The sequence below is a fragment of the Carex rostrata genome, chromosome 26 (assembly GCF_964058835.1).
Source record: "Carex rostrata chromosome 26, lpCarRost1.2, whole genome shotgun sequence".
Taxonomy (NCBI): Eukaryota; Viridiplantae; Streptophyta; class Magnoliopsida; order Poales; family Cyperaceae; genus Carex; species Carex rostrata.
The window spans coordinates 3823130-3838449 of NC_135943.1; the positions used below are offsets into that span (position 1 = coordinate 3823130).

Genomic DNA, 15320 nt, shown 5'->3' on the forward strand with positions numbered 1-15320 from the left:
TGAAAATAACTAAACTAATTTTTTTTTTTTTTCAAAAATAGAACTGAACTGATTAAACTTATAAACTGATTAAGAACCGAACCAAACAAACCAAAGTAAATTTCGGTTTATTCGGTTCAAACCGAAGTAAATCTATTGGTGCCATTATTAATGAAAATTAAACATGTTCATATATAAGTTGTTCAATTCCAATACAAAATATGTAGATGTTTTTAAATATTTAAACTAAAATGAAAGAAAGGAAGCAATGATTGAATCAAGCAAAATGTAAACCATACTTGAACTAATATAATTTGGTCGGATCGGTTTAATCGGTTTTAAAAAGTCTAAACTGAACGGAACCATTTAAACCGAAATAATTCAAAAATTCAACCGAACTAATCTATTTAAACTGAAAAACTGAATTTTTTTGGTTCGGTTGAAAATCGAATAAACCGAACCATTTGAACACCCCTAGAGAGAGCAGCACAAAAGATTATCGCTTGTTATTATCTGAGGCTTTTAGCATATTCTGCATAGAACTTGGGATTGCTTGATCACCCATCATATTTTCTTTATTAGGACTTCAACATTACGTTTAATTTCATTCTCACTTGTAATTAAGGTGAGGAAATATTGTTTCTAAAATATATCGAGCTTTGGACGAAGCGTCTAATTATCCACAGATTTTTGTCTATCATTTGTCCACATATTTGACTTGTGCGAATATTATAAAACTACTTCTACATACTGTATAACTATACAATATATCACATAAAATATATCAGTTAATCACAAAACATCCAGCAACTATTTGAATTGATTCCATGATAGTTAAAAATAGATTGCAACTTGCACAACATGACAAAAAATTGTACTTTCAGAAATTGTAGTGATAGAAAGTTATTGGCAATTAGTGTTAGTTATTAGCAGTTATTTTGACAAAAAATGTGATAAAAAGACAAAATTAAATTTTTCGATTATTTTTTTTAATTTTTTTTCTCGATTTAAAGAAAACACAAATAAATCATTAAAATAATGAATACTATAAAATTGACCACTTTAACTATAAAAATAAAATGTACAAACTATAAAATTACACACATACAAAATTCACAGATGAAAAGATAAAATAAAATGTTGAAAAATATCAATTTTCAATATTGTAAAAATATCAATTTTCAATACTGTAAAAATATCAACTTAAACTGTGAAATCAAAAGGTAAAACCTATAAAATTACAAAATTGTAAAATTAGCAGATTAAATAAAATTTAAACAATAGCAATTTTCAATACTGAAAAATTGTAAACCTAAACTGGAAAAATAAAAAGTAAAAACTATAAATTTACAACAATGTGAAATTAGTAGATGAAAATAATTAAATACAATTTAAAAAATATAAAATTTTCAATACTATAAAATTGTGAAAATAAAACGTAAAAACTATAAAATTTGAATAATACAAAATAAGCATATGAAAATGATGCAAACTATAAAGTATCAATACATCAAATATTTACAACCATATTGTTAAACATTAGTAACTGTTCACAAGATGAATACTGTAAAATTAACATGGTAAATACTGTAAAATGATAAGATCAATAGTCCATATCGTCTCTCTATCATCTCTTTCCTCCAGATTTCTATAATATGAATACTATAAAATTAACGGTAAATACTGTAAAATAACTAGATCAATACTCTATATCGCATCTCTATCATTTCTTTCCTCCAGATTTCCACAAGATGAATACTGTAACATAACAAGATCAATACTCCATATCGTCTCTCTATCATCTCTTTCCTCCAGATTTTCACAAGATGAATACTGTAAAATCACAAGATGATCATGTAATATTGCATATGTGTTGTAAACATCAATAACCTATAAAATATTGCATATCATGTAGGTATTGTAAAACTGTGAACTATATCTTGTAAAACACTCTACATAGCATGTAAAACTACAAGATGAATACTGTAATATAACAAGATGAATACTATAAAATAACAAGGTTAATACTGTAGAGCAACAAGATGAATGGTCGATCCATCAAAAATTGCAAAACCAGACCAGATCGACAGCTGACATATTAGATTAGATTATATCATACTCGAAATGTTACCTAATCAGATTGAGATTTGCCAGAAATAACAAATCGGTAGCGATATAACTTGTCGTCTCAACACTGTTAATGAGAATTTTTTTATAATGAGCGTGCAAACCTTTCAAAACTGAAAAATATATATATATATATATATATATATATAGAGAGAGAGAGAGAGAGAGATGGGCTATGGTGCATTGCAATGCATAGGCCATGGTGTGCATTGGACCATAAATCACCAATTCAAAGTCCAAATGACCGATCCAAACCGTTCATCTTGTTCTCCATATTAATATGTGCTTGGAGACCAAATTTTACATTTTTTGGAATTTTTTTACTATTTATTAAGCCACTTTGAAAATCGCTGATCCAACGGTGACTGTTTGGAACAGTAAAATCAGAAGCCACCGTTGGATCAGCGATTTTCAAAGTGTCTTAATAAATAGTAAAAAAATTCCAAAAAATGTAAAATTTGACCTCCAAGCACATATTAATATGGAGAACAAGATGAACGGTTTGGATCGGTCATTTGGACTTTGAATCGGTGATTTATGGTCCAATGCACACCATGGCCTATGCATTGCAATGCACCATAGCCCATCTCTCTCTCTCTCTCTCTCTCTATATATATATATATATATATATATTAAAAAAAACAATATTGAATTGGCATAAGAATAGAATGAATTAAAAAAAAGTATATATATATACATATATATATATATATATATATAGAGAGATGGGCTATGGTGCATTGCAATGCATGAACCCTTTTGTGCATTGCACTATAAATTATGGATTTAAAGTCCAAACGACCAATCCGAACCGTTCATCTTGTTCTTCATATTAATATGTTCTTGGGGACCAAATTTTACATTTTTTGGAATTTTTTTACTATTTATTAAGCAATTTTTAAAGTTGCTGATCTGATGGTTCAGAAAATTTTACTGTTTTTTACTGTTCACAGCAAAACAGCAATTTTCAAAAATGCTTAATAAATAGTAAAAAAATTCCAAAAAAATATAAAATTTGGTCTCCAAGCACATTTCAATATGGATTAAACATCTAACGGTTCGGATCGGTCGTTTGGACTTTAAATCCGTGATTATAGTGCAATGCATAAGGGGGTTCATGCATTGCAATGCACCATAGCCCATCTCTATATATATATATATATATATATATATATAGGAACATGCTAGCATGCTATGCATAGCATAGAACCCCTCCATGCAACGGCTCGGATTTCGAGTTTTCAAAATCCTAACGGTCGATCCGAACCGTTCATCTTGTTCTCCATATTAATATGTGTTTGGAGACCAAATTTTACATTTTTTGGAATTTTTTTACTATTTCTTTAGATTTATTGAAAATCGCTGTTTTTTATGGTCCAGATTTTGCTGAAAACAATGATTTTCAATAAATCTAAAGAAATAGTAAAAAAATTTCAAAAAATGTAAAATTTGGTCTCCAAACACATATTAATATGGAGAACAAGATGAACGGTTCGGATCGACCATTAGGATTTTGAAAAGTCGAAATCCAAGCCGTTGCATGGAGGGGTTCTATGCTATGCATAGCATGCTAGCATATTCCTATATATATATATATATATATATATATATATATATATATATATATATATATTAAAAAAAAACAATATTGAATTGGCATAAGAATAGAATGAATTAAAAAAAAAGTATAATTGGAATATGCTTATTCCATGACCAAAATTATCATTCCTACGTACATCTGATACTTTGGAAATTATAAACTAAAATCTTAATTGTTAGAATAATAATTGTATGTTGTTTACACTAGTAAAATTTACCTTTGGGCTGTCTTGTCACGGGTTAGAAAAGATACTTAAATAAGTTTGAGAAGAACAAATAAACGCACGTGTTTCGAAAAGGAGGTACCATGAGAGGGGAGAAGGGTTTGAGCCTTTGAGGTGATCTCGGATTCGTGTAATTGAATCTGAAGTGGTACGACACCTCCATATGTACTTTATCACTTCTTCTGAGAACATCATCTCCATTATTGGTTGCCTCTCCCTCTCGAGTTGCTTTTAGCCTGTTTTTTCAAGAGATCGGTAAAAAAATTGGCAGTTTGAATTGAATTCGTTTTTGAGTTCTCCTCTTTGAGATAAAGGGAAAGGGACGAAACAACGATTAATATTTAGTGGAGTAGAGACGAAGAATGAAAAGTACAGAGATCGGAGGAATCTCTAATGGAGAGATCGTTAAAAGATATATGAAAATTGATTGGGAGAAAGAGATGTGAAATCGAATTCAAAAAATGGAAGGAGCGAAGAGATCTAAGATATTATCATAGTGGGGACCATGAATGGTTAAAATCTGTTAAACACGAGTGGATAAGGTCTGTGGACAAACCGTGGATAGCAGACTGTGGATTAAAACCTTTTCTCTTCTTTTAATGCATTTATTGTTGGATAAATTCACTTTCCTTATTGACAACATGTAGCAAAGATTAAGAAAAAAAAAGTTCCAAAACTCTTAATATAGTGTTTTGAGACCTGAAAATAGCACCATCCTCTATATATTTATTTTACCTATACGAAAACCAACTTAAATTAGATTTTCTTGCTAATTATTTTTAATAAAACATGGATAAGAGCATCTCCAACGCTGAAAGTGATTTGCAATTTCAAGACAGCTGTTAATTTGAAATTATCAATTAATTGCAAATCAGTTGCATCGGTGAAATGATACTAATTGCAAAAATCTATGTAACACGAATCTTAAAGTACAAATGGACCTTTCCATTTCTTTCTCCGTCTCCAATTCACCCACACTGGTGAAAACAGTAACTTAAAAACTGAGAACATATCTCTATTTCACCCCCACCAATCTCTGTTTCTCTCTCTTTCAATTCATGATACCTTTTTCTCAAAAAAAAAAAAATGTCATGATCTCACGTGCCATCTGAAAACAAAATCTAATTGAATCCCTATTCATGCAAGGCATCCGCGTTTCATCTCATCTGCTGTACTCGTGAGACGTGTCTCATGCCAAAAAAATCAACTCTGTTTTGCAAACACTTGTCCTGCTTGGTTTTATTACCTCCATCAAATTCTCCTCCTCTTTATGACTTTATCAATAGTACTTGCCATATCTTCCAAAAGAGAGAGAAAAGGAGTTCAAGAGATATCAAGTGAGAAAGAAAATTGCTAGGAGACAATAACAATAGAAGACTAGAGTGAGAGGTGATAAATATCATGGCACTTCAAGCACCCATGACAGCTATCTGACTTTGCCAGTAAGCTTTATGTGATGCTTGGTTGTACATAACATTTTAGTCAACCACATTAGCCCATTGTATGGTTCTAATTGATATTCTAAATTTCAATTTTGAAGGGTAGGTTCTCAAACCCTTTGTTTCTAATATTCAATGTGAGTTTGTTCGAGTACTGTGGGAAGCAGAGAGATGCTTATGCCAAGACATTAGATTCATGTTGTTGTAAAATTTGCATTTTTTGTCAAATGTGTACAATAGATATTTCTTGTGGAATGTTACATTGTCATGTTGTTCCTTGAATTATGTGATATTTGTTGTTCAGTTATATAGTTTTAAAGCTTCCTTTTTTAATTAAAGCAACGGCTATGCGCAGCCATTAATGGTGAAAAGGGGAAGAAAAAATGGGAAGAACTACGAAAGAAAAAATCATACAAGATGGATCTCCATTGAAATGGAAAATAAAACTGCCTCCCATATTTCTGTAATTCGCTATAGTCTATAGATCGTTTATATTTTTTAAATTCTTTTTATGAAATTTTTGTAGTTCTCTCTGAAAACATGAACGGTGAGAGAAGAGTAATTTAAAAGCTCTCTCATGTTATGGAAGAGAGAGAGAGAGAGAGAGAGACGGAATTCAGCGAAATGAAAGCGCTTTTGCAAGCTTTCATATTATGAAATGCAAATTATTAAAGGTCTCCGCAGCGCTAAAAGCAAAAATGAAATTGCCAACGAGGATTCGGTGATTGCCACGTAGGATTTTGCAATTCCATTTGAAAGCCGATGGAAATGCTCTAAAATGGTTAGCTAAGAAAATGAGAGATTTTTAAAATTGTTGTAACTTTCAAAATTTTCAAATAAAATGCTCTTCCTCTAATTATTAACAAAATTTCTTTCTTTCTTATTTGATTTTAATAGGTATATAAAAGATTTTAAAATATGTAATTCAGATAACAATTCTTTTGCAGACATGCAACATATATATAAGATGTAAGTTTTTAAATTAGACAATATATTTTTTTTGCTCAAGTTGGCTAATATGCTTTTATAAGCACTTTCATCGAAATGCTTACGGGTTATATTTCAAAATTTCATAGGATAAATTGGTGGGGAATTTGGAAAATTACCAAGAGAAAGATTATTTTCAAAACGCGCGCCAAGTTATGTACAGGGGTACTGGTCGGTATAGGTCAGTGCTTAGAGTTTTAGTGGTTATATACAGGGGTACTGGTCGGTATATGATTGGTAATATTAATTATAAGTTATAAGATCATAAATTACAAGTCAATGTATTGGAAAATATAAATCAAAACATTGTCGAGTACCCAATTAGTTAATGGGTTTAAATCCGATAAGCTATTTAAACCCGATTTGATATTTTTTTGCCCCTCCTTGATAAAAATCTGAGATCCGCCCCTGATTATTCCCCTTAGATTTTTGCTCTAATATATCTGAATAGGCAACAAAAAAAAAGAAAAAAAATCTTGGATCCGCTCCTGATTATTCCCCTTAGATTTTTGCTCTAATATATCTGAACACGCAACAAAAAAAAAAAGAAAAAAAATCTTGGGTCCGCACCTCGTTATTCCCCTTAGATTTTTGCTCTAATATATCTGAATAGGCAACAACAACAAAAAAAGAAAAAGGTAAAGGTACTCTATGATAATTCGCAATTCCTCCACCTTTAAATTTTAGAATGAGCAGCTGAGCTTTATTGTGTCATATTAATTTTCACTTTCACAAGATATTGATGCCTTGGCCGGATTCCAGTATTCATGTCAAATTATCTGGTTAATTTTTGGATGGGTCAACTTTTAATTTTCTAAAATTCCTGAGTGGTCTGAGGTTGACCACATTCTTATTGCATTATGTATGTAGAGAGAGGAGATGAAATGAGATGGGGCATGTGACTTAAATCTGCGTCCTTGCTAAGTTGTGAATTTGTTTTTTAAATTCCAAATTAAATTTGAGTGTTATTTTTTTTTTAAATACTAACTAAAAAAAACTCGGACCAAAATCCCGATACAAAGTCGTTTTTATTTCTGTTACTTTTCTCCTATTTATTATTTATAAATAAACATAAAAGAAGCCATAATATTCACCACACTGAAAGCTGAAATAGAGGGGGAAAAAAAAACGTTTTTTAAGTTGTTAATTAACTAAGAAATTCTGCAGCATTGTGAAATTTAACAAATAAAAAAATTGTTACAAATTTCAGTACGTTCATGTGTAATGTTTGACATATGAAAATCATCACAAAATTATAGAAAAAAACTTTATATAACTGTACAATTTTATAGTGATAGCTAGCGATGAACATATATTACAAATATTTTGACAGGCTACTGTGTGTTTATATAAGCATATCAAGATATATACACTTATAAGCCATGCATTCATTTTTAAAATCCAAATAGTTTTACTGCTGAAATCGATCTTTTTTGTGAGAGTTTTGTTCACATATAATTTTTTTAAAGTTTAAATTTATTTAGAAACAAGTCAAGTACTAAAAAAAAATTGTAGTAAATCTTGATGCATTTTTTTCTAAAAAAATTGAAAATAATATTTTATTGAGAGTTATGCATAGGGGTGTTAATGGGTACGATACGGATAGGGTGAAAGCATTTTCATACCCATACCCACTAATAATGACATTATCCATACCCTACCCTTAACCATTAAGATTTGATCTTACCCTACTCTACAATTACCCGTTAAAATTATTGGGTATTGAAACGATAGAGGGTGAATAACGAATAATACTACTATAATAATTAGTTTTATTATATTTTACAAATAGAACATCAAAACTCATTTATTTCTCACATATGCAATAATATTACTAATAATAAATAAATAAATGTGCTATCAATTTCAACTAAATTGTATTTTTTATAAAACAAGATAATTCAAAAACAAAAATATATCTTCTGACAAATTTAATTATTTAATTAAAGAACAAGACATACAAATAAAAATCAATGGTTCAAATAGCGTTTATCGCGAAATAGTGTACGGGTTAAAAAAATTGCGCTATGCTCAAATAGCGGCGCTATAGCGCGGAATAGTGCGCTATAGCGGCCCTATTTGGGCATAGCGCCATAGCTTTTTTGGTCGGAAAACGCTATAGCGCGCTATTTAAAACACTGATAAAAATAATATGTTCAATATTTTTCTTACAACAAAAATAATACACTAAATAACAAAAGTACTCACTAATTATTGTTCAAACATTATCATATTATTATATTTTATATAATTACCCTATAGAGTAACGGGTACGAAATAGCCTTTACCCGTACCCTTATCCGTTTAACTCACGAAAAAAAATCCTCACCCATGACTATACCCAATAAGCTAAAGAAAAAAAAAATCTTACTCATACCCGCCTTATCGAATACGGTACGGGTCAGATAAACGGCTAAAAGGGTATCATTCACCCCTAGTTATGCATGCCAATTAATGACATTTTTAGGCATAGCCATGAAGACCAAGTTAGACAATGATTAAAAAATAAAAAAATTGGAGCGAATTAAGCACTGTAACAAAAGCCCGATACAGAGCTGGTTATCGTATTTTACTCTTTTACTACTTTATTAATTGTAAATAAAAGGGCAATTATAATAGAAGCTATAAAATCAGCAAACGGGAGGTAATAAAATAGACTAAATTTTTTATTTCGTTAATTAAATAAGAAATTATGCAGCATTGTGAAATTTTAAAAAAAATGTAAAACTAATGAATTTTTTTTTTCCTATATTTGAATAATTAATTTTATAAAGATAACAATAAACATATAATACAAAAAAATATGGAATTGTAACAATCACTTATTCTTATTGTATTTCTTGGTATTTGTAAATTTCTCACAAAAATTACGAACTTGAGTTTTGCATAATTTAATCATCATTCACATAAATGTTCGTTTGGATACATTTTTAATTAAATGAAATTCACTATCTACATTTCCAAATGAAGTTGTATAAAGGTTACATAATATAACAGAGTAAATGAAGTTGTATCAAGAGAGTTTGGTGAGCATAATTACAAAATTTATCAGATAAATTCATATTAATTGGTGTCACATGATGAATCCAAACTGTTGAAACTGATCTATTTGACGAGTGATACATGTACATGCTAAGTTTTGAAAATTTGAAACTTATTGGATACAAAATCAAGCGGTTAAGAAAATAAAAGCTTATAAGTTATTTTAATGCATTTGTTTCTTGTCATTATTTTAATTGAATTGTTTTCAAACTGAAGCTTGATTTGAATTTCAATGTATCCTTAAATGAATTTACTGCGTTTCTTCATTAATTTTGTTTTTTTAAGGTTAGCCGGCAAGAAGCCGGTACAAATTATATTAAGAAAGTTAAACAAAATTATTTACAATGCCATAAACTTGAGTTGTATCAATTGAATTCTCTCTTAATGAACTGTACAAAATCTTATTCATCACTTGAATAAAAATAAATAAAAGACTGCTCATTCACACCTTTTCGTTTAATGAAAAATGGCACTAGTACAATACAGCTAACAGGTAATTAATTAGGTTCATTTTCCAAGTTTCGAATAAAATTTCAGACTAATACAATGCATGTATGTATATGTAGTGGATTATCTAATTTTAATACAGTAAATCTAATTATTAAGCACCCTTATCTTACTATCATTTCAAATTTTTGGATAAATCTACAAAACAGTCCACCGGAACAATGAGCTCTCATTTTAAAAAAATACTATTTTGAAGCAAAATTTAGTAATTTTGCCTGAATTAATGCAAATATAGAACAGTCGAAAATAACGAATTACGTCTCAAAAGTCAGAGGTAGGCAAACGTATAATTGATCTGAACTGTCGATCTGAAGACACAGTTCGGGACCTTCAGGTTATTTGTCGGAAGCTCCATTAAATTCCATACGTACTCAATTCTTTCCAGTTGTTCTTATTTTTTTTCTCCTCTTGCATTAATCTCCATTAAGGCTTTAACAAAATCCCCTAGTTTTTCTTCGTTTCTAATCTTAATTCGAGTCGATCTCGTAGCCTCCATGCCTGAGAAGGATCTGAAAAGACGGACAGAACACCAAAGAAGGCATTTGCTCACCACAATGCTCTCTCTTACCTCTGATTGGCAACGGATGCGATTTCTTTGCTTGTGGTTTGTACAGAAGAGTGTCTGACAATAATCTTTTCACTTGTTGCATATACGAGAGAAAACACAGAGAGGCAGCTAAATTAGGCAGGAAACAGCTGAAATAGTACCAGCTTCTAGAAACTGGTGATGATGAGGAACTAATTACGAATATAAGATGGCTGATTTGGATTTGAAGAAATTAAGGAGCAGGTTTTAAGCAATATGTTTTTCAGAAAGATAAGCGTAGTAGTTTTTTAGGATCAGGATCTGACAGTGAGCTAATCATCTGCTTGATTTATTCGAATCTGCCGACTGAGCTACAAGTAGAAACCCCAATGCAATATTTTTTTGGCTATTGCATATATTTGCAACAATACTATTTTCAGAATCCTTTAGAAGCCAAAATTGAACAAGATATACAAATGCTAATTAAATAATAACTCCTAACAAAAAAACATGGCAATAAGTAAGCCAATAACAGTAGAGTTTTCACTGATGAAATTTGTATTATTGCAATATTGCTTTGGCTACTACTTATATTAGCAACAATCCTATTTGCAGAATCCTTTTAAAAGAACATTGAACAAGATATACAAATGCTAATTAACTTCTAACAAAAAAACAAGGCCATAACAGTAGAGTTTCCACTGATGGAACTCATATTATTGGTAGCGTACGTACTAATGTTTAGAGTGTACGTATAAGCCAACTCCGGAGACGTACCAAACAAGAGTCAGGTGCCTTTGGAATCTGTTCATTCCCCAGAATTATGATATCATCTGGCGACTCAAGGTCTCTGGGAGTCGTACGGTAACTCCACTTGAAGTAGAGATGTACGAATAGCTGAACTGCACCAAAAATTACTCCCATAGAATTTGGAATCTGTTAATGAAAGAAAATTACTCAATCAACGGTTCAGAGTCTTAAGACCCAAACCAAGAAATCTTATACTGAAATGCACTAAAAATTAGCCCCATAGCATTTGGAATCTGTTCATGCAAAAAAAGTATGGTTGTTCTCAATCAACTGTTAAGAGTCTCAACTCTTAAGACACATACATTCAATCTCGGGTTTTATTGGTATTTATATATGTATCGGCTAAAAGCTGGTTTTAATTTGTTGCTCTTCTAAAACCATATATAGTACTTTACTCTGATTGTTTTTTTTTTTTTAACTATTTTGGTTTGGTCCATTGGCGGTGAGAATATACATACCTACCACAATAATACTACTTACTTCTCAATATCAATTCAATCTGATTTTAGCACCATTTCAAATTGTCTCTGTTGCTTATTATAATTAAGGGAAACCAACTATATAAACTCTGTGGTGATTCAAAGAATGATCCAACAACTCTAAATGATCATTTCAAAATGCTATGTACTAGCTAGACAGACTTTTTGTTTCAATTGAGAAAGCATTTCTAACCAGGATATAGAGATCAAAACGAAGAATGGAATAGGTCATCCAGCAAATCGCATTAAGAAAGCTGATGGAGGAGGTATAAAATGGCAGGTACTCAATATTCTTTGTCTGAAACACTTTTTTCTGTCCAAAAATACAAAACAGGGGAAACTGTTAACTAAACAGATCTCTCTTTCAATTGCATGTTACAGTTTAAATGTGGGGTAAATAGGGTTGTTAGCCTGAGGATACTTGGGTTTTATCTAATTGATTTATTGAGCTCATACTAATAAAATAACAGTTCATAGAATCAATAAAATAAAATCCCAGAAAACCTAGGCTCATAAACACTCAACAGTGACATCAATTAAATAGAACTATGATATAAAATTTAATTGAAGTCTGACTTATTGAAAAATGCATCTATAAGATGTACTTGCATGCTTCATTATAAAACATTGATATATTGGTATGAGATTTTCCAAAATTCAATCACTAGGAAAAACATATCGTTCAATAGAAATGCAGAACTAACTCTGTCATCTTTATGCATAGTTTGTTTCTCAATTGTGTGCCAAGTCATGATAATCAGAACTAATTCTGTCATCTTTTCAGGTTGCTGTTTTAAAAATCATCAACTACTGACAATTATCCTGTACCTAATATAGCCAAGTTCCCGTCTCCCAAGAGAATGCACAAGCATTTGTGACTCCATAAATAGTACAATATATCTGATGTTCAACAATCTTATTGAGTGTATGTTCAGGTTCATTTGGTGGACACTATTTAATGTAAACCTGAATGAATATAAAATTTTATTAACAGATCATGCTGCTATCTTTCTTGAAATATCAAGCTAGCAGGAAATTTGAGCTACTTATAAGATTGAAGAAATGTGATCTAAAAGCATCAGGAGTACTAGTTATTATATTAGAACCCAACTATATAACTCAAGTTGATGTACAAAATGAGAACAATATTTATTCAATTAAGATGACCTAATTAAGGAAAAATATCTATTTGCAATGCAAATGCAAATACAAACTAAAGTACACAATAAATTCAACTTTTCACTAGGAAATTTGAGCTACTTATAAGATTGAAGAAATGTGATCTAAAAGCATCAGTAGTAATTAAATTAGAACCCAACAATATATTGCATATACTCCTGCTTATAAAAGCAAAACTTATCTTACAATGATAAGAAGAGGTGCCCCATACATCAGTATCCCTGAGATGACACAGAGAATATCCAAAACATCTGTATTCTTCAAGGGTCCCTGAGAGTAGACAAGAACATCAAAAAGCACCCCCACAAGAAACACTAGCTCTAGTGCCAAAGATCTGAATATTTTTATCTGCATTATATCATATCAATTTCCATATTAAATAATACAAAAAATATATTAAATTATGGAGAGAAAAAGAACAGTGCTTACTCGGAGGTGGCGTGGAGAGAACTTGAGGAAAAGACCAATGTAGATTGTCTCGATTAGGAAGCCAACACCATTAATGGTGAGCAAGGGTAAGTTGTTTGGATGCACTACCGGCAGTGCATAAACAATAGACAACATGCAATTGAGCAATGTAAATAGGTCCGATAACAGTGAGAAATCATCTACTGCCCCCTTGCTCACAATAGTCACATACATAGACCTATTTGTTCATCAAAATAATATAGACATTTACATATGGCTGGGAAGATTATTAATAAGTACTATTGCATTAAAATTTCAGTTTCCATAATGAATTCTCTCATAGCATCAGTTATAGTCATTATCTTTAAAAAGAATAATTAACAGAGGTCTGATATCCTTAGTTCCTCACATCACATCTTAAGCAAACACTCTAAATAGACATCAGATAGCGGATTTGATTAAACACAAACCAGAGATATATAAAAACAGATCTATCTATAGCGATAAAAGAAAGCTTACACTGAAGAAAGATAGAAGCCGATTGAAGTCACAGTTCCTGAAATGAGGAAACAACAAACAAGATAAGTGATTAGGCCAGACGGAGAGAGGAGAGGCCTTGATAAAACAACACATATTGAAGCGAACTTCAGATTGCAATACTTACCTAGTATTTCAAATACAATGCGAACTAAATCTATGGAAAACAATTTCACAAGGAGAGACGAATACGCAGAGAAAGAGAGAAGGAAGAGGCGAGACAGTGACATTGAGCCCTCAGATATCAACCTCGAAATAGAAACAAAAAGTTTCAAGTCTATTAATTGGAGAAGACCATAGCTTAGGCTATTAAATTACTAAAATATCCTCTCTCACAGACTCACACAATTCGAACTTTTTTTTTTTTTTTTTGTCTGGCGCGCAGAGTGAATTCGTATCCCCTGCATTAACTCAAAAGGGAATCTTTTGCGTTAATGCATCTGGACCATCCGATTTGCTTTAAAATCCGTACTGATTAGATTCACACTAATATTAAAAGGTCCTGTGTTAAAATCAGACGGTCGAAATGCATAAACTCAAAATATTCCCTTTTGAGTTAATGCAGAGGATACTTGTTGGCGCAGAGTACGGTTGGACCCAGAACGGAAAATTACTTTACTAAGATTTACTATAATGAGATAGATCAATTAAAACAATTTAATTACTTTGTTACGTCTATCTGATTTATCTCCGTTACTTGATTAAGTATTTTTCGTTATGTATTTTTAAAGAATGCTTTCCAAATATAAAATATTTAAATTGTACATGTCATCAACGTTTCGATTCAACATGCATTAATTAATAGGTGTGATGAACAAATCATTTGAATATCGATTAAACAATATGAATTATTTAAAAAATATTGATTTGGATAAAGGTAGTAAGGATCGAAATGGAAAGATATATACTACAATCAATTGTTAATTAATTTGAGATTTTGATAATTAGCAGTTGCACCCCCCCCCCCCCCCCCCCCCCCCCCCCCCCCCCCCCAAAACCCCTTCTGGATTTTGAAAATTAAATTTGATTTTGTTACTCTCTGAATTTTGAAAGTTAATTTTAATTTAATAGTTCAGGATTTTGTGAGTCTATCATGCCTCTATTTGTTAAAATTTATATGTCAAAATAAAAATGTCAGATGTGATTTATATTATTTTATTTGCGTGCACGTAAAAAGTAATCAATTTTCAATTTTGATTTTATATGATGCAATAAATTAAAAAAAATAACGTCTAAGATGTGTCCACATTGGTGTAGTTTTGCAAGTTCTTGATACTAATCAAAACAATATCGAAATCTCGATCATTATCTTTGATATATGCATGGACTAAATGATTTAGATCATATCTAAGTATCTAACGGTTTTATTTTGACATTTAAATTTTAAGTTATTATCTAAAAATAGAGGAATGATGAAGCACAAAAAAATGAAAGTATTTTAATCCTCTTGTTAAATATGTCTAATTCAAATTAATAG

The 15320-nt window shown here is 30.8% G+C and overlaps 1 protein-coding gene across 1 annotated transcript; it reads right to left on the reverse strand.

The window, feature by feature from the left end:
* Positions 1-11171: 11171 nt before the first annotated feature.
* Positions 11172-14073, reverse strand: LOC144544098 (bidirectional sugar transporter SWEET6b-like). The gene is made up of 6 exons (XM_078292515.1): positions 13971-14073; positions 13826-13862; positions 13328-13544; positions 13085-13246; positions 11913-12032; positions 11172-11366 (listed from the first exon to the last, which is right to left on the reverse strand). The coding sequence occupies exons 1-6, from the start codon at positions 14071-14073 to the stop codon at positions 11172-11174; spliced, it is 834 nt and encodes a 277-aa protein (XP_078148641.1).
* Positions 14074-15320: the final 1247 nt, after the last annotated feature.

Excerpts from the sequence above, each read along its gene's own strand:
- LOC144544098 (XM_078292515.1), bottom strand. The coding sequence starts at position 14,073 with ATGTCACTGTCTCGCCTCTTCCTTCTCTCTTTCTCTGCGTATTCGTCT. Across the intron at positions 13,545-13,825 it reads GGCTTCTATCTTTCTTCAGT|GTCTATGTATGTGACTATTG; the intron begins GTAAGCTTTCTT and ends ATGAACAAATAG. Across the intron at positions 12,033-13,084 it reads GGGCACCTCTTCTTATCATT|AAAAAAGTGTTTCAGACAAA; the intron begins GTAAGATAAGTT and ends ATTTTTGGACAG.